Source organism: Budorcas taxicolor, chromosome 12 (assembly GCF_023091745.1).
Source record: "Budorcas taxicolor isolate Tak-1 chromosome 12, Takin1.1, whole genome shotgun sequence".
NCBI lineage: Eukaryota > Metazoa > Chordata > Mammalia > Artiodactyla > Bovidae > Budorcas > Budorcas taxicolor.
Genome location: NC_068921.1, coordinates 31,807,834 through 31,825,813, shown reverse-complemented (window position 1 = coordinate 31,825,813; position 17,980 = coordinate 31,807,834). Strand labels below are relative to the sequence as shown.

General features: G+C 50.2%; 1 protein-coding gene across 2 annotated transcripts in view; it reads right to left on the bottom strand.

Annotated features, from left to right (window-relative positions):
* Positions 1-17,980, bottom strand: part of FLT1 (fms related receptor tyrosine kinase 1) — a 207,153-nt gene that overhangs the window by 17,780 nt on the left and 171,393 nt on the right. For both annotated transcript variants that reach the window (XM_052649905.1, XM_052649906.1), the window contains 8 exons: positions 15,862-15,966; positions 12,088-12,201; positions 10,368-10,456; positions 6,116-6,272; positions 5,571-5,668; positions 4,284-4,406; positions 2,455-2,566; positions 953-1,052 (listed from right to left, as the gene is read on the bottom strand). In XM_052649905.1, the coding sequence (XP_052505865.1) occupies positions 953-1,052; positions 2,455-2,566; positions 4,284-4,406; positions 5,571-5,668; positions 6,116-6,272; positions 10,368-10,456; positions 12,088-12,201; positions 15,862-15,966 (898 nt within the window). The remainder of the gene's footprint in view (positions 1-952; positions 1,053-2,454; positions 2,567-4,283; positions 4,407-5,570; positions 5,669-6,115; positions 6,273-10,367; positions 10,457-12,087; positions 12,202-15,861; positions 15,967-17,980) is intronic.

The following is a 17,980-nucleotide window of genomic DNA, read 5'->3' as shown; positions in this document are numbered from 1 at the left end:
TGGCCAAAACACCACAAGCACCTGACGAGGCCGGGTCCCTTCTCCCTCTGCGCTTGGGCTGCTCCCAGCCCTGCCCTTGTGGCCTGAGTCCTCGGGCCTCCTCGTCCCGGGTCTGACCTAGCTCGTCTCTGGACCGTGAAGGAAAGAGACGTGGCCTTGCACTCTGGCCAAGCCCCACTTCCTTCGTTCCCTCTAGCTCCTCCCGAAGGCCATCGCAGGGCTCCCAGCTGGCCCCCGCTGTGTGGGTGGGATGGAAGGGCCCTGCAGGAAAGGCGGTGCTGCTGTGGGGCGGGGGGACATGGTGGTGGTGGGGCTCCCCTGAGTCCTTGATGGCAGCTGGACACAAAACTGCTGGGGTCATCACATTCCGGCCCAGGCCTCAGAGTGCAAAACAGGCCCAGAGTGGAAAAAGTGTCTGCGGGGCGAGTGAGCACTTGTCCGCCGGGGAGAGCTGTCAGGAAGGCCCTGGGCTCACAGGTCCCAGCCAGGTCCTAACAGGAGGCCCCTTTCCCTCCCAGCTCCCCTGCATTCCAGACCAGCCCCCGACAGATCCCTGCTGTGGACGGGGGTCAGCACTGTTTCCCTGCTGGCCTCCACCCCGGCTGCCTGCCGAGCCCACTGGTTCCCAGTCTGAGCCACCCCCAAGGTCTGGCCCCCAGCTCCTCGGTGGTCTGTTCAGGGTTCCCCAGGCTCACACCTGGATGCTGTGTCGGGGTGGAGGGAGGACCCAGGTAGGGATGGGTCCGGGACCCAAAGCCCCACTTCTGGAGGGTGCTGGGTCCCCACGGAGGTACTCAGGGGCATCCCTGGAGACAAGGGTTCGCCTGTATCTCCCAGGACGGGGGATTCTGAAACTCAACAGAGCGTCCCCTTCCTGAGGAGGCCTGGTCTGAGGGGAACCGTGGGGGATGGGGGTCTGGGTGGGAGTGGAGGCGGTGGGGTGGGGGCTCACATTTCAGGCGTGGCATACTCGGGTGCCCGCATCCTCATCCCGTCCTTCAGGCGGCTGCAGAAGTCCTCGTCCATCTGCACCCCTGGGTAGGGGGACCCGCCTGCACCGGGGACGAGAGAGCACAGGGCGTGTTACGGCCTCGGGCACATGCGGGCCAGTTCAGCGTCTGTCTCCTCCAAGGTGACAGTTGGCGGTAAATTCCCAGGGACGGGAAGGGCCCTTGGCACACAGCACGGCCACAGAGCACCTGGGTCGGCCCCACAGTGCTGGGTGTCTGATGCCCCCTGCCTGGTTCCCAGGGCTGTCTGGTCAGGAGAAAGGCTGGCATCTGAGGGGTCCCCCTACCCGGAGAAGGAGCTCTAGACAAATCCCATCCTTTAGAGACTCATTTGTTGGGATTTTAACTCCCTACTTTCTTGTAAACCTCATACAGCATTGAGGAGAGGCAGTTGCTGTGATGGGTCTGGGGGAGGGGGGTTGGGAGCCGGGACTGGGCGGGCTGATGCGAGGGTCGGGGGGCTGCCCACGGGCCTGGAGGGCCAGAGGAGCCGGGACTGCCTTTTGCCAAATTTTCTGGGCAGCATCGCAGGGAACAGCCCCCTTGGAGGGATTTGTGGCTGGGGGTGAGCAGGCCTCCATATCAGCCCCATCCCAGCCCTGGAAGCTCGTGTCTCTCAGCGTTTGTTTGTCTGCACCTTGGAGTGACCGCAGCTTGGAGGAAGCAGCTGGGTGCGTGCGGCGCTGGCGCTGTGTCCCTGCGGGGGCCACTGCGGCTGCCAAGCCGCTTTCAAAGACTGCAGGCAACAGGTGCCTGTCATCGAAAGCAGGGGAATGGATTTCCCACATTACAGGAAGCCAGGGATGTTACTGGGTGACTTTTATTTGCTCTGAGAGGCAAGTTTTTGGCAAAGTCTAAAAGACTTGGCTAGACCCGGCCGTTTGAGGGAGGCCTCAGAGCATCAGGTCCGCGTCTGCAGCCAGATGTGGGCGCCGGACTCATCTGGGAGCGCGGGCCTGGGACCAGGCTTGCAGCCACTGCAGTGCGTGTTGGTGGAAGCTGAGCGCACCCACACACAGCCAGCATTTCTGCCATTCATCCTGTGTGAACTGGCTTCTGGGGCCAGCCATGCTGAACAGAGGCGGTGAGCTGAGCTTGTTGGGTCTTTCCTGGGAAATTCTGCAGGGTTTTGGGTGGAAGGATGCAGGGAGCAGAGAGGTGTGGGTATTAAAGAGTCTGGGTGTTTGAGGAATTAGGACAAGGGAAGGGAATTAGGAAGACAGGGAAGGGGTAGCCAGATTGGCTGGAGGTAAGTGGGACTGGAGGTTGTATCCTAGTCGGACCTCTCTCACAGCCCGCTGCGTGTTTTTTTTTGCGGTCCAGGCATGTATGGGTACACCGCTCTGAGCGGTTTTAGTGGCTGCCGCAGCCCAGGTAGCTCCCTAGAGGAGGCAGACGCTCAGCTCTGGGCAGCTGTCCCCTCTCCTCCTGCCCCCAGCCTCACCTAAGGAGAAGATCTCCCACAGAAGCACTCCGTAAGACCACACGTCGCTCTTGGTGCTATAGATCTTGTCAAAGATGGACTCGGGAGCCATCCACTTCAGAGGAAGTCGCGTCTGGAAAAGGGTGAAGGGAGGCCTTGAGCAGGAGGGCATGCAAACAAGCACATTCGACCCGAGCACCCGGGGGTCGCCTCCCAGATAACGCGTGGCCTTAAACCATTTCCCAGAGCAGCCACGCTTTCCCAGAACGGAGAGTGCGCGTCAGGCTGAAGTGTGGTCCTGAAAGTGTGCCGTGTTCATCCCTATGATGGGCAGTAGCTGTTTAGTAAGCCCTTCCTCTGTGCCCAGAGCACCCGACTCTGACTCTGTAAGAAAGCCTCCTTCCCAAAACAGCCTGTATGCCACGCGGACCTGGGAAAGAGCCCTGCGAATTACGGGGTTGGCCAAAATGTTCCTCGGGGTTTTTCTGTAACATCTAATGGAAAAACCCAAACAGACTTTTTGACAAACCCGATAGAAGGCGTCTGGAAAATCGATCATTTCCAGGAATTTTTCTTAACAAGGAGGATTTTTGAAAGGCGTTCCGATATAAAACACAGGATTTTAAGAGTCACTGACTGGGAGGTGTGGGCAAAGGCACGGAAAAGAAGGAAGGTGATAGACAGTGTTTAGTGCCCCATGTGACTAGTTTTGAAGTGGGAGTCCCAGTGGGTTCAGCCCTATGGCTTCATAGGGATGGAGATTGACAGGGACCCTGGGATGAGTGGGGGACAGAGAAAGATAGAGCAGGGAGGGTGGGGAGAGGCTGAATGACGCACAGGAAAGAGCAAGACAGACACCCAGGTAGTTGCCATCTTTGCAAGTCAGGGCTCTCAAGGAAAGCCTGTTGTGTTTTCCTTTTAAAGAAAATGTGGGGGACTCCCCCAGCAGGGTCCAGTGGTTAAGACTCCAGGTTTCCGATGCAGGGGATGTGCGTTCCATCCCTGGTCGGGGAACTAAGATCCTGCATGCCTCGAAGTGAGGTCAGAGAGAGAGAAAGAAGAGAGACAGAAGGAGCATGGTTCTCAAAGTAGAATCCTGGGACTGGCTGAGTCCGCTGCACCTGAAGAGTTGTTAGAGAGAGGCACATTCTCAGGCCCCACTCAAGACTTTGGAATCAGTTTAACAAGCTCTCTGGATGACCTGTGTGCTCGTCCTGAGAGCCAGGAGCAGAGAGTAGTTGTCTGGGCCCAGACCCAGACGTAATGAAGCCTTCAGGGTAAAGGCCAGAGGGGAGAGGACACGGGAGGTCAGTTCTGAAAGTGGAAATAACACTTATCGCCAGAGACGGGAGGGAGGAGAGGCCAGTGTGAGCCAGCAGAGATGCTGGGCAGGAGGGCAGGGCCAAGGGGGACGTGATTTCCTCCCCAGCGAGGTCATGCGGACGGCTGCCCCCACCCTTTCCTGAGACGTGTACACCTGCCGAATCCATCACCCAGCTTTATCTGAGGGGAAGAGTCCAGGCTGTTCTCCCAGCTGCCCGGGGAACTCCCCCAGGCAGGGGAGAGGAGGGGCTGACGTGGGCTCGGCAGGGCTACTGACCAGTGGTCAAGGGTCCAAGGGACAGGAGCTGGGCTGGGGCCAAGGGAAGGACCGGAGGAGCAGAGCAGGGCCTCTCTGGGCCCCGTGCGAGGACCCTCGGGTCCAGAGGCCGTGGGGCCAGCCTGTCTGCACAGGCTGTCGTTTGGGGACCTCTGCCGAGGAAGTGTAAATATTTACCAAGGGCTCTGGTCTATGGTTTAGAAGTGATAGGGCCCCAGTGAGTCAAACAAACATCAAACTTTGGACTTACATCTCCTTTTCGCACATAGTCGGGGTTCTTATAAATATCCCGGGCAAGGCCGAAGTCGCAAATCTTCACCACGTTGTTCTCAGACAAAAGTATGTTCCGCGCGGCCAGGTCCCGATGAATGCACTAGAATGAAACCAGCGGCACCGTCGATGCTGTCTTAATCTCATCCAGAAGTTTCCTGCGCCTTCTCACTGTTCCTAACTCGGGGACTCATGCCACATGCTTCCTTTACACGAAGGGACCAGCTTTCCACGCACATGGGGTCGCCCCAAACATGAAGCACTTCTCTCTACAAATTCAGACCCTTTGGAGGCCCCCAAGTCAAGGAGTGCCCCGAATCCTCTCTGCCCCAGTGCTGCAGGATGGCATCAGGTAAACAGAGCTGGCCGTCCATCCTCCCAGGGAGCACGACTTCCCCATAGCCTTCTATCCTGAGCTGCTGAGACCAGATCACCGCCCAGCTGGAGTCTCCTAGGAGGACTCCCCTGGGATGAGCTAACAGATGTGGAGCCGTGTACTCTGAGATTCTGACCAGTTCTGGAGGCATGCTAGGGGAAAACATGAGCGTGGGTGCCGGGATCATCTAGTCTGAAGCCCAGTGAGCTCTTCCCCTGGAATTAAGTTCTACCCACTGGTACCCTACCCACAAGCCTTCCCTGGTAGCTCAGACACTGAAGAATCCGCCTGCCATGCAGGAGTCCTGGGTTTGATTCCTGGGTCGGGAAGATCCCCTGGAGAAGGGAATGGCAACCCACTCCAGTATTCTTGCCTGGAGAATCCCATGGACAGAGGAGTCTGGTGGGCTACAGTCCATAGAGGTTGCAAAGAGTAAGACATGACTTAGCGACTAACACTTTCACTGGTGCCCAAGAGTCATTTCTCAAACCTCCTCGCTCACATCAGGACAGACTAAGACGTGTGTTGTGAAGTTCACTCTACGTTTAAGGACCTGTTGTTGTTTAGTGACTAAGTTGTATCTCACTCTTTTGTGACCCTATGGACTATAGCCTGCCAGGCTCCTCTGTCTGGGATTTTCCAGGCAAGGATGCTGGAGTGCCTTGCCATTTTTTCCTTCAGGGGATCTTCTGACCCAAGAATTGAACCACATCTTCTTGAGTGGCAGGCAGATTCTTTACCAATGAGCCACCAGGGAAGCCCATTTAAGGGCCTACATACTAGCAAATATGAGGAAAAGGGAACTTATAGCGAAGGTTTGTGTTTGTCCATGTGTATACCCACACATCCAGGCCCAGCGAAGAAGCAGAACAGTGAAGAGTGAGAGCTGACCTTTCTGGAAGACAAAAACTCCATGCCTCTGGCCACTTGAAAACTGTAAGAAATCAGATCTTCCATAGTGATGGGCTGCTTGTAGAAGTCATCAAAATCTGGAAAGCATTAAAACCGGAGCTGTTTGTAAAGTCTCTTGTCAGGCCACCAAATCCCAGCTTATTGGAACAGTGTTAGCCGAACATATAACAAACCAACAAACAGATCAGAGTTCATCTTTGAGAGCATTTCAGTCTCCACATGAATAGCCAACATTTTTCCAGGCCTCTAGCCCGGTTTGCTAGTGTTGGGGGAGGTGGGGAGGGGGGCAGGGGGGATGATCCATTAAGACAAAAAGGCCTGGGGGGGAAGACAATTGTACGGTTCCCTGTCAAAATTAGTAACTCTGGAAATAATCTAAATTCAAATCTTATCTCCCCAGGACATTAGCCTTCGAGTCTCTCACGGATGTTTATTAGGGTGATAAATAAGAAAAAAATTTCAGAGATGCACAGTGTGTTGTAAAAATATCTCAGAGTGGAGGACAGGAAGGAATTAATACCTACCCTCCTCTTCCTCAACATCACTGAGGCTTTTATCTTCCTGAAACCCAGAGCTCGCGAAGCTCTCGCTGCTGGTAACGCTGTCTAGTCTTTGCTTCTCGCCCTGCTCCAGGTCCGGCTCCATCTTTTCTTTCTTAGGCTCCACGTGTAAGGCTGCATCCTTTTAAGAGACCAAGGAAGACAGTGATGAAAGGGACGGCCAGCAATTGCCTGTGTTGGGAGGATGTCCTCTGGCAGAAGGGCTAGTGAACTAGTAACCTGGCTGCCCCCTGGGGGTGGGATGTCTTCCACTTTTGACAGGGCTTCTGGGTAGCATCTCAGGTGGGATAAAGGAATATTCACAGCAGCTGCTGTTTACCGAGCACTTACTCTGCGAGCCAGCACACTGAGGATCTTAGGTACGTTTTCTTGTTTAATCTTTCCAAAAGTTTTACAAAGTAGCTCTTACAATACATGAAGGAATAGATTCAGAGGAGTCAAATAATCAAAGTCACATGCAGCTGGTACATGGCAAAGCTTGAACCCAGGTCTGGCCAACTCCGTTCTGTGCCCGTAAGCACTTTTCCATCCTGCGCGCCATCTTGGGAAAGATGATATGGAATGATGGACAAGGGACCCCAGTCGACCCGAGACCATGCTTTATAATCCCCAGGGGGAGTAATAAGAGGAGGCTGCAGGTACCAATGTGTCTGGTTTCCTTGGAGAAGGAGGGAACGTGAACATTTCTTTTTCTCCTCTCCATTCAAAGATGTAGCCTGATCCTAACAAAGGCAGAAAATGCCTTTCATTCTGAACTGGGCATCTGAGCCCTGGTGTGTATCCAACTCTTTCATTCAGTGTGTGATCTTGAGCAGCGAACCACCTTGCTTTTCTGGGATTTCCTTTTCCACATCTGAAAAGCTCTATCATCTTGCGTTTGGACTCACAGGAGTTATTCATTTTGGGTGGAACCAGAAAAGATGGGTATCATCTTTAGTAATTCATCTAATTGCTGTGACTCTAGAAACAGCATTATCAGTGGCTTCGTGAGTCTACCAGGTACCTGGCTCAGGGGTGGCTGTAGGGGAACTGGGGTTCAGAGGTGTTCCCTGAACCACCTGCGCTTTGTGGCCAGGCCGGCTCTCCATCCTTCCTTGGTTTTTTCTGGAAGCATCACTACATGGGAATGGTCCCTCCACTAGAGGGCGCAGTGGGAGCAAGCAGAGGACAGACAAGACAGCTTCAGCCCCCAAAAGCGAGGAAGCACAGAGGGTCGCTAGGCTCCTGCCCCTGGAAAGAGGCCCTCTGTGCCTGCTGCAGAAGGGAGTTAGTTCTCAGAGTGAACCCCCGCTGCCATCCAGGTGACCCACCTGAGAGCAGGTAAAGAATGTTAACTCTGGTTACTGTATGTCCCTGAGGCAGTTAGATTTGATTCTGCTCAGCTGGGGACTGAAATTTTATTTCCCACGAGACCCTTTGCAGGACAGAAGTGGGCAGGGGAAGGTGCTGGGGTGAAAAGTTCTTGACTCTTTGGCGAAGCTCCAGGGACCGTAACTCAGACTCCCCCTCCCCACCCCCGCTTCCCCACTCCTGGTCAATGGTATAGTTAGCTCTGCTTCTTGGTAACTGTTTTGGGTAAATAAAGGTTGATTTACTGAACTTTGGGGACTCGGACAGAATCCACTGGATTTATTACAGATAATATTTAAAGATCCTAGTGAATTTATTTGGAAAATGAAATATCCCATTTCGATTTAGCCTTTCGGTTTTTCTTTCACCTTCTCTTTATATGTCTTTAGGTTCCAAATATGAAATACAGCTGTGTGTTTTCCACGAAAACACTGAGCTCCACCAACAGGGAGGTGAATCATTAAATATAGCCCGAGAAGGAAGCAGGCTCTTCAAACAAAGGACGTACGAACGCAAACGTTCCATCCTGCCCAGGTCCCTGGGGTATTCTTGCTGGCTTAGTTCTTCCTGAAGCCAGCCCAGGATTTCAGGACTGAGGAGGAGTTGTGCAGCTCCCAGTCCAGGGTACCATTCTCCACTTTTTCTTATGTTTTTTCCCCCTCTTACCAGGTCAGTGCATGGAAAAAGTATTGAAGGGACATTAGAAGAGCTGGGTTCTTTCTTCTTGACTTTATCTTTTGCCAAGTTCATGTCCTTAAGGCAATCGCTGGACTTTCTAGGCACGTCTGTGATGTGAGTGTGGACTAGCTGATCACAAAGATCCCTTTCAGCTTTAAGATTCTCATCATGTTATTTTTCAGTGGCTAAGTCGTGTCCAACTCTTTGCAGCTCCACGGACTGCAGCACACCAGGCTTCCCTGTCCTTCAGTCTCCCAGAATTTGCTCAAACCTATGTCCCTTGAGTTGGTGATGCTATCCAACCATCTCATCCTCTGTCGTCCCCTTCTCCTCCCACCCTCAGTCTTTCCCAACATCAGGGTCTTTTCCAATGAGTCAGTTCTTCCCATCAGGTGGCCAAAGTACTGGAGCTTCAGTTTCAGCATCAGTCCTTCCAGTGAATATTCAGGGTTGATTTCCTATAGGATTAACTGGATCTCCTTGCAGTCCAAGGGATTCTCAAGAGTCTTCTCCAGCACCACAATTTGAAAGTATCAGTTCTTCAGTGCTCAGCCCTCTTTATGGTCCAACTCTCACATCTGTACATGACTACTGGAAAAACCATAGCTTTGACTAGATGGACCTTTGTCAGCAAAGTGATGTCTTTGCCTTTTAATATGCCACCTAGGTTTGGGCTTCCCTGGTGGCTCAGATAGTAAAGAATCTGCCTTGCCATCATCTTTTAAGATATGAGTGACTAAGTGATTTGTGCATGTCTGGGTCTGTATGGAGAGAGGGGGAGGGAGATGGGGAGAGAGAAATTTATCAAGATGACTTAATATTTAAATAGATGGCTAGTAGATTTAATCTCTATCACTGCACACAGTGGGATCAAATAAGCTCTGTGCTCACCACAAAAGAGTGTGATATATTAGCACAGAAAGAAAGAGTTTTTTTTTTTTTTTTTGCTTCCTTGTTATCTAGCTCCTTTATTGGAGTGTCATTGCTTTACAATGTTGCATTAATTTCTGGAAAAAAAAAAAACTTAAAGGAAAAAGCAGAGATTGTATTTTAAGCTTAGTCATTAATGGTGTTGACTGAGGAAAAGCACAACCTAAAAACTGTGAGTCAGGTTTATTCAGTGTCTTTCTGAGGACTGTGGTCTGGAAGCAGCCTTGCAGAGAGCTCTGAGGAGGTAGAGGAGGTCGGTTTACACGTGATTCTGGTGAAGACAGTGTGTGCAACCCAGAGCATATGCAGGCGGAAGGCTGCTGCTAGTCCCAGGGAATAGATACCTTAGTTAATGGTTTCAGAGCTTTTCTGACTAGGAGAGAGAGCAAGATACAGGTTCCTAAAAAATTTCTCATGTGAAAATCGGTGACTATCTGAAGGCCTGTTCTGCTAGTTTTCCCAGGGCACAGACTGCCTCATTTCTAATCTCCACCTGAACTCCTTTCAGAGTGTTTTAAAGGGCAGCAAAAGATCCTCTGGAGGAGGAAATGGCAACCCACTCCAGTTCTCTTGCCTGGAAAATTCCATGGACAGAGGAACCTGGTAGGCTACCATCCATGGAGATGCAAAGAATTGGACACGACTGAGCGACTGAGAACAAAGGTCAGCAACTGAAGTGGCTCATGACTCGGTCCTTGTAGAGCCGGATGGATAGCTAGCAACATTTCTCTAGTTGGCAACGGGAAAGTGTATTTTCTTGTTTTATGCTATTATTTTTGTTGTTCAGTTGCTCTGGTCATGTCTAGCTCTTTGCAACCACATGGACTGCAGCACATCAGGCTTCCCTGTTCTTCACTGTCTCAAACTCATGTCCATCGAGTCAGAGATGCCATCCAACCATCTCATCCTCTGTCACCCCCTTCTCTTGCCTTCAGTCTTTCCCAGCATCAGGGTCTTTTCCAAAAAGTCAGTTCTTCCCATCAGGTGGCCAAAGACTTGGAGCTTTAGCTTCAGCTTTAGTCCTTCCAATGAATACTCAGGGTTGATTTCCTTTAGGATTGACTAGTTTGATCTCCTTGCAGTCTAAGGGACTCTCAAGAGTCTTCTCCAACACCGTAATTTGAAAGCATCAGTTCTTTGGTGCTCAGCCTTCTCTATGATCCAACTCTCACATCTGTACATGACTACTAGACGTGACTATAGCCTGAATGGAAACTCAATTCTTTGTTGAAAAATCCCCAACCCAGAAGTTCCTTACCTTGTTGAGAAAGAATAAGGCCCGTTTGCTCTTGAGATAGTTGGAGAGATTTCCATATTTGCAGTATTCAACAATCACCATCAGGGGCCCTGCAACCAAAGCAACGCAAGTTCAGCCAGTCATCTGCCAGCTTCGGTAGGCCTGGAGGTCTCAAGCCTACTTATTTTAATATTAGCGAGTTCTGCGGGAAACCCTGGGTTGGGAAGACCCCCTGGAGAAGGGAATGGCTACCCACTCTAGTACTCTTGCCTGGAGAATCCCATGGACAGAGGAGCCTGATGGGCTACAGTTCATAGGGTCGAAAATGAGTCAGACATGATTTGGTAACTAACATTTTCTGGGAGATGCAACTTAGGAGTGAGATTTCTTTTTCAATTGAACCTGAGAAAGAGTTTAAAAATACAAAAGGAGTAGACATGGGGGAGGAGTATGGGGAGGAAGCAGAAACAAAAGAGTAGCAGGGGAGAGAGAGAACTTTGAGGAGGGGGCGGGGCAAGGTCAGGGCTCTGCCTGTGACTGGCAGCCACCCTCCTTGCCCCCAGCCTCTGGACACTGTCACATCAGCCCCTTCTCCCAGGTCCTGTCTGGCCTGGCTTCCCTGCACCACAGCCCCCTGGGGGCGTCTGCATGGAGACTGCCTTGGGCCTTTCAAGATCTCAAGTGGGGATCAGCCAATTTATAAAGGAAGAGAAGATAAATATTTGAGGTTCAGTAGGCCACACAACCCTGGAGAAGGGAATGGCAACCCACTCCAGTATTCTTGCCTGGAAACTCCCATGGACAGAGGAGCCTGGCGAGCTACAGTCCATGGGGTCGCCAAGAGTGGGACACGACTGGAGTGACTAGGCAGCAGGCCACACTTCTATCAAGTCTGCCTCTGAAGCCTGAGAGCGCCTTGGATGACACCCTTGAGTGACTGTGTTTCAACTTTACGAATGCACGGATTTGAATTTCGTAACATTATCCCATGTCACAAAATATGCTTCTTTTGCCCGCCCCCCCACCCAACCCCGTCCCCCAGCTATTTCAAACGGTCAGATGAAGCCCACAGGCTGACCGGCCGTGGTTTGCCAACTTCTGGCCAAAAGAAGCAAGAGGGTTGGGAAGGGAGGCAACCCCAGACCTGCACTGCGGGTCCCCGGGCGCCCTGTAGTCTTCCCCCAGGCCCTTCAGTCCTCCCCACCACTCATCCAACCGGGCTCAAGGCCTGAGGGAAGAACAGCATCAGGTTCTGGATCAAAGAAGACATGGCCCCAGAGGGGCCCCTGGCTGCGGGCCCTGCCCTGGGGAGGTTGGAAAGGCCTGTGGGAGCCTTGGTCATGACACTGCCCAGTCCCTGCACTTGGCCCGGGTGGGTGAGGCCTGTCTGAAGGCCATGGCTGGCCCCTCCTTCCACTGGGATCCTGCCTGGAGCCATCCCTTCCCTTGGAGGAAGCTTCCGGAATGCCCACCTTCTGCGAGTTTACCTCGGCTCCCATCATGGGTGGCCTTCTGGGTCTGGTTCATCAGAACCAGACGGGTCTCAAAGGGAGTCCTTCTGTTTGGAACCTTTAAGCTAAGCATCCAGGGAAGGCATTTCCAGGATGAGAGCCCCTTCCATCCTGGGACAGACTCCTCCGGACCATAGCAGGCCGTCTTCCAGGGGGTGGAGGGAAGGGTGGGGGGGACAGAGAAGCTGCCCTGGCGTGTGAACCCGAAGAGCAGCCCCCTCACCACCTACCTCCTTGCTTGGTGCAGGCTCCCAGCAGGTTGACGACGTTCAGATGGTGGCCGATGTGGGTCAGGATCTTGAGCTCGGTCATCAGAGCCTTGTACTCGCTGGCCGTGGCCCCCTCTGTGTGAGGGGCAAGGGAGAGTCAGGGTGACGGGACAGTGGGGCTCTCTCCTCGAGGGCGGCCCTCGTCCCCTCGGAGGTGAGCAGCACTCAGCTCTCACTGCACCGACTTCCCCACGCTCTGCAGAAAGGCCAGTCTCCAGCCTCTGTTCACTCCTCCACCCTCTTGAGCCAGCATCCTCTGGGCTACAGTGAGGCTGGAGTGGTGTGGGGTCAGTTACTGGACGTCCCTCTGGGTGGACCGGGTCCCTGAGGGTCAGGTGCTGACTCGGACCTGGGCACCTCGTGGGAGCGCCCTCCCAAGGCTTACTTCTGTCAGAACCAGGCCCAGCTAGAAGCTTCCAGGCAGGGATGCGCCCACATCTCCTCTTTTTCTCACTTTCCCCACTTTGAGAATTACAAAGGAGAAGCACAGAGGGGCCTGCAAGGGCAGAGAGGCCCCTTCTGTAAACATCTCTGCTGTGTTGTTACGTTTTCCCTGTAACCTCTTCCTCCCTGGATTCCTCAAGGTTATCTCCAGTCAGGAGGGTCTGTAAGCATCTGACTTCAGCTTCATTCTCAGAGATAAACAACGTCAGTCTAAGAATTAGCAGAGTCGAAAGCCTAGATTAACTTTGTCCTGTCTGTCTGCTCTTATTGGTTAACTTATAAAGCATTAACAAATTTCAAATTATGTTTAGAAGTTTAAAATAAGTCATATTGGCTTGCTGTAAAATATTTCAACAATATGTTTATGGAGTAAAAAGTGAAAGTCATCCCAATCCAGTTACCTTTTTTTTAAAAAAAGAAAGAAATCCAGTTACCTTTTTAGAAGTAACCACTGTTAATCACTTGGAGTTTCAGACCATTTTCTATGCATTTATAAATATATGTAGCCAATCAAAAGTCTTTTGTTTGTTTACATAAATGGGATCATATATAAAAATATAAAAGCAAATTTGATGTATATAATTTGCTTTCTCTCCTTTTAAATGTGATGGACTTCTCTCATCCTTTTAAATTGATTAATGGCATTCCTGACATTTAGATGGTCTACAGTTGTGGTTTGTTTTTGCCATTACAAATACTATTTAATAAACAGCCTGTGATCTTTGCGCCCGTGTGTGTTTCTGTAGGACAGTCCTAGAAGTGAGTGGAAGGCTGTGCGTTTCACATTGTGGTAGATATTGGAATGGAATTTCATAAGCACAAGTCATTTTTTAATAATAACCAAATAAACACTAGAAGCCTCCCAATGGAGTTGGGACTGGCTCAGAGTAGATGCTCAACAAATATTCGTTAGACAAATAAACAACATGATTACTCTTCTCATCTCAGACATGGGCTTAAGGCCCAGAAAGGTTAAAGGTTTTGCTCAAGGGCACTTTGAAAGAGCTTCTGAGTCATGGCCTTTGTTTGACCTTCTGCCTTTCCAGTGTCTCCTAGAAACAGATGGCCAACCAACTTAAACAAGAAAGCCTGAATGAAAATAGTGTTTTAGTGATGTTATATAGTGGGTGATTTGGCAATCTCTTGCAGTCAAGGCTGCTGGCTTAAAAAAATGATAAGCCTTTATTAAGATATTATACACACTATTTTTGTATTGCATAGAACAGATTCTCTGGGCCTTTTAAGAAAATCTCAAGTCAGAATTTCCCCCTCAAATTCATTCTTCCATGCCCTGATGCCCCTTTGGCACAGAGGGAAAACCAGGTTCTTTAGCTCAGATTTTTCCATTTACAGGCAGGGCCATGGCTTTTATCTTGGGCCTATAATACACAAGCATGGGCAGCCGATTTGCCCCTTCTAGCATCTTATTGCTCAACTAGTTTTGTCTCCCTGTGTGTGGTCGTAAGCAGGAAGACAAAACTAGCTGAGGGATAAGATGCTTTCAGATTTAGTGTCAACTTATCTTAAGGCTGGATACCACCTTGCCTCCAGAACACAGACCAGAATCATTTTCAGGATTTTGGAGCAATGGATCATTTCTAGAAGGCAGCCCTTCTGTAGCACTGAGGTGTGTGTGTGTCAGGGGGATGAGCCTTGCACCCGAACTCCTCCTTTTGCATGGCTGAGTTGTGTGGCCTTGCAGAGGCTACTTAACCTTTCTGGGTGTTGGTTCTTTATCTGTAAACTGAGATAATAAAATCTACCTCACAGAAGCTCTAGAGAGAAAAATAAGAAAAGTGACAATTTCATGCAATTCAAGCTACCGTATTAAAGTATATAGGGTTGGCTAGAAAGTTCATTTGGGTTTTTCCATAACCCAATACCTAGTCTGGTGCTTTCTCTCATAGAAGACGTGCTGATACCTTTTCTCTTTAGACCCTGGGATTGGGGGTGTCCAGGGTGGGGTGCTGGAATGCGGGATGATCTCAGAAATGCCTGTGATCATCTGGGTAGTTCCCCTTGAACAAATCCTCCTGTTTCGTGGATGCAAAACTCCTTTTTCCTGGCTACCTTCAGGCTCTTTGTAGAGCTTTATCAGAGCCGTCACTCAACAGGCTTTTGAAGTGGAAAATATCACCACACGGGGCTTTTTGCAGTGACGGTGTCAGCGCTGGATGAAGGTGAAGGCTTTGCCGTCCCCGCCCCCCCAGCGAATGGGTCTCTCAGCTAGACTCTTTGCCAGCTACCTGCTTGGGTGAGCGCAGAGCTTCCTGTGCCTGAAAACCCCCTGGCAATGTGTCAGCAATGTTGGAAAGCTGAAAACTGCCCTGTGGGCTTTCAGTCCTGTTTCTTTTGGTTTGGGAACCTTAAAATGCATTGAAGTAACATGACAATTTCATCACAATGAAGAAGTGTTTTCTGCACTTTAAAGCAGAGGTCCCCAACCTTTTTGGCACCAGGGGCCAGTTTTGTGGAAGATAATTTTTCCGTGAACTGGGGGCAGGGGGAGGAGATGGTTTCAGGATGATTCATGTGCATCACATTCATTATGCACTTAATTTGTATTATTACTACATCAGCTCCACCTCAGATCATCAGACGGTAGATTCTGGAGGTTGGGGACCCCTGCAGTGGGGAGCTGTGTGTCTTGGAGATGTTTGGTTTATGAGATTTTCAGTGGTTTTCATTTTCATTCTATCTTAGGGTGGTGGTCACAAATTGCTTTGTCATTTGACCCAGCTCCCAGTGCTTCAGAGTGATAGTATTGTTAACATAGAAAGATAATTTGTTTATTTGTTTTTAAATCTCTAAAGAGGAAATGTTTTATGGACAGGACTTGATCCTATAAAATAGCTTGACGTTCTGATCAACTCAATTGTTCTAGCTTCATCGTCTTTATAGTGAGCTCAAGCCCCAGCTGAGCCTTTGAGATTTAGACATACAGCCAAGTTTCCATTGTAATGTCATAGGGGACCACTCCAAAAATTCATACCTGTGGTTACTGTGAGCTTAGGTCCCTGGTAGCCTACAAGAGTCTGAGACGGGGTAGGAGAAACATCTTTGACAGAAATCATTTTCCCATGGATACTGCTGGACTGTTTCACTTACAAGGTTTATTTTGAGCTCTTGGTGGCCTCATGGAAAGCTCCAGAGGTCAAGGGTCTTCCAGCAGAAGAAAGTTATGTGGCCAGAGCAGACACGGCCTCTGTCTGCTACTAGGCCACATTCCACTAGTACCAACACATAGGGAACGTGATGGGGAAGTTGAAAGCCCAATCAGAGCATCCATACCTTTCAGCATCTTTACAGCCACAGTCCGGCAGGTGGGTGACTTCTTGATGCCGAATGCCGATGCTTGCACCACTTTTCCGAAAGCCCCTCTTCCGAGTGACTTGCCTACAATGGAAAGAAGACTGTTTGTTTGCCAAGCCAGCAGTATCAGTTTAAGTCTTTCTCAGGAAGAAAGGGCCTTTTCCCTATGTGTGTATGTGTGGCATGTAGCTTTGAAGGGAATCTCCAATGAACAGACCCCAAATGGGTTAGGGACACATTTATGTGGCATCTTCCTTCCAACTCTTTACTGCACAGCCATGTGGCCCTTGCCCTGTACAGCGAGGCTAGGACCTTCCAGGACATTCGGGGCAGCTTTAGGGCCTGTTTTCTTTTACAAAGTCCTTCTCTGGGGGGAGAGGCTACAGAATCTGCAGTTGGTTTTTTCCATCGTCTGATAACATCATTACCACAAAAATTCCCCTATGTTTAAACTAAACCCCTTTTCTTGCCACTTAAGCTTATTTCTTCTGACCTGTGTTCCAGCAAAGGGAACAAACTGACAAGGGTGGTTACTGCAATTGGCTATAATGATGCTTCAGAGCTACCAAAAAATCACTTAAGTAATTTCTCAGACTTCCTTGCCAGGCAAAATATCCTCCGTATTTTTAACGTGTCTTTACATGATGATTACAAATCTTTGTGGTTCAAACCATGCACCCCTCAACCCCGGGTAGCAATTTGTTTCAACCACAGAGAGGTGGTTGCCAAGTGCAGTAACAAAGTGTGAGGTTTCATTCATGGTTCCCCAGTGGTATGCTATGTTCTAATGACTGCTAGCACCTTTGTTTGTTTCCCTCACCCTTGAACGAGACCACTTGACTCAAAGGGGCAAGGACCATGCCTGAATCTTCCCAGAACCTGGTGCATGGGGCATCAGGGTCCCTGTGCATTAGTACAGAAGGGAGAAGTGCATTTGGGAGTTTGTGAAATACTCAAACCAAGCCTCTTACAGTCCTAAGTTAACTGGAGGGGCCCGTGGGATGCACAGCGGAACAGTGCTCTGTGAGGAGGGCACCTCCCCCCTTTTTCGATCAGTGCTTCCTTCTGCATCTCCAGGACAACCTGTCCAGTAGGAAACCAATACCCCTCAATCGTGATATGGTAGGAGAAAGAGTGAGCCGAAGAAGTAACCTTTTGTTGGTTCTTTGGGGGCAGAGCTGTGGAGTAGGGGAAGCCAACAAAATGCTTCTGATGAAAATTAAATCCTGGTTCAGTTCAGTTCACTTCAGTCACTCAGTCGTGTCCGACTCTTTGCTACCCCATGGGCTGCAGCATGCCAGGCCTTCCTATCCATCATCAGCTCCCGGAGTTTACTTAAACTCATGTCCATCCAGTCAGTGATGCCATCCAACCATCTCATCCTCTGTCATCCTCTTCTCCTCCTGCCTTCAATCTTTCCCAGCATCAGGGTCTTTTCAAATGAGTCAGCTCTTACATCAGGTGGCCAAAGTATTGGAGTTTCAGCTTCAACGTCAGTCCTTCCAATGAATATTCAGGACTGATTTCCTTTAGGATGGACTGGTTGGATCTCCTTGCCGTCCCAGGGACTCTCAAGAGTCTTCTCCAACACCACAGTTCAAAAGCATCAATTTTTCTGTGCTCAGCTTTCTTTGCAGTCGAACTCTCATATCCATATATGACTACTGGGAAAACCATAGCCTTGACTAGATGGACCTTTGTTGGCAAAGTAATGTTTCTGGTAGTCAGTGTTAATTTAACACAGCACCTCTGGTCCTATTTCTTTCTCTTGCTATTCTGATAATGTGTTTTCAGTGAGCTAACTTTCCTCTCTCCCTCCCTTCCTTCCCAAAAGACACAGTTTGTTGTTTGTTTGTTAAGATTCCTGGAAAGTTTATAATGAAGCTCTCCTTGTCCTCATCCTGCTGCTGCTGAGTCGCTTCAGTCGTGTCCGACTCTGTGCGACCCCACAGACAGAAGCCCACCAGGCTCCCCCGTCCCTGGGATTCTCCAGGCAAGAACACTGGAGTGGGTTGCCATTTCCTTCTCCAATGCACGAAAGTGAAAAGTGAAAGTGAAGTCGCTCAGTCGTGTCCGACTCAGCGACCCCATGGACTGT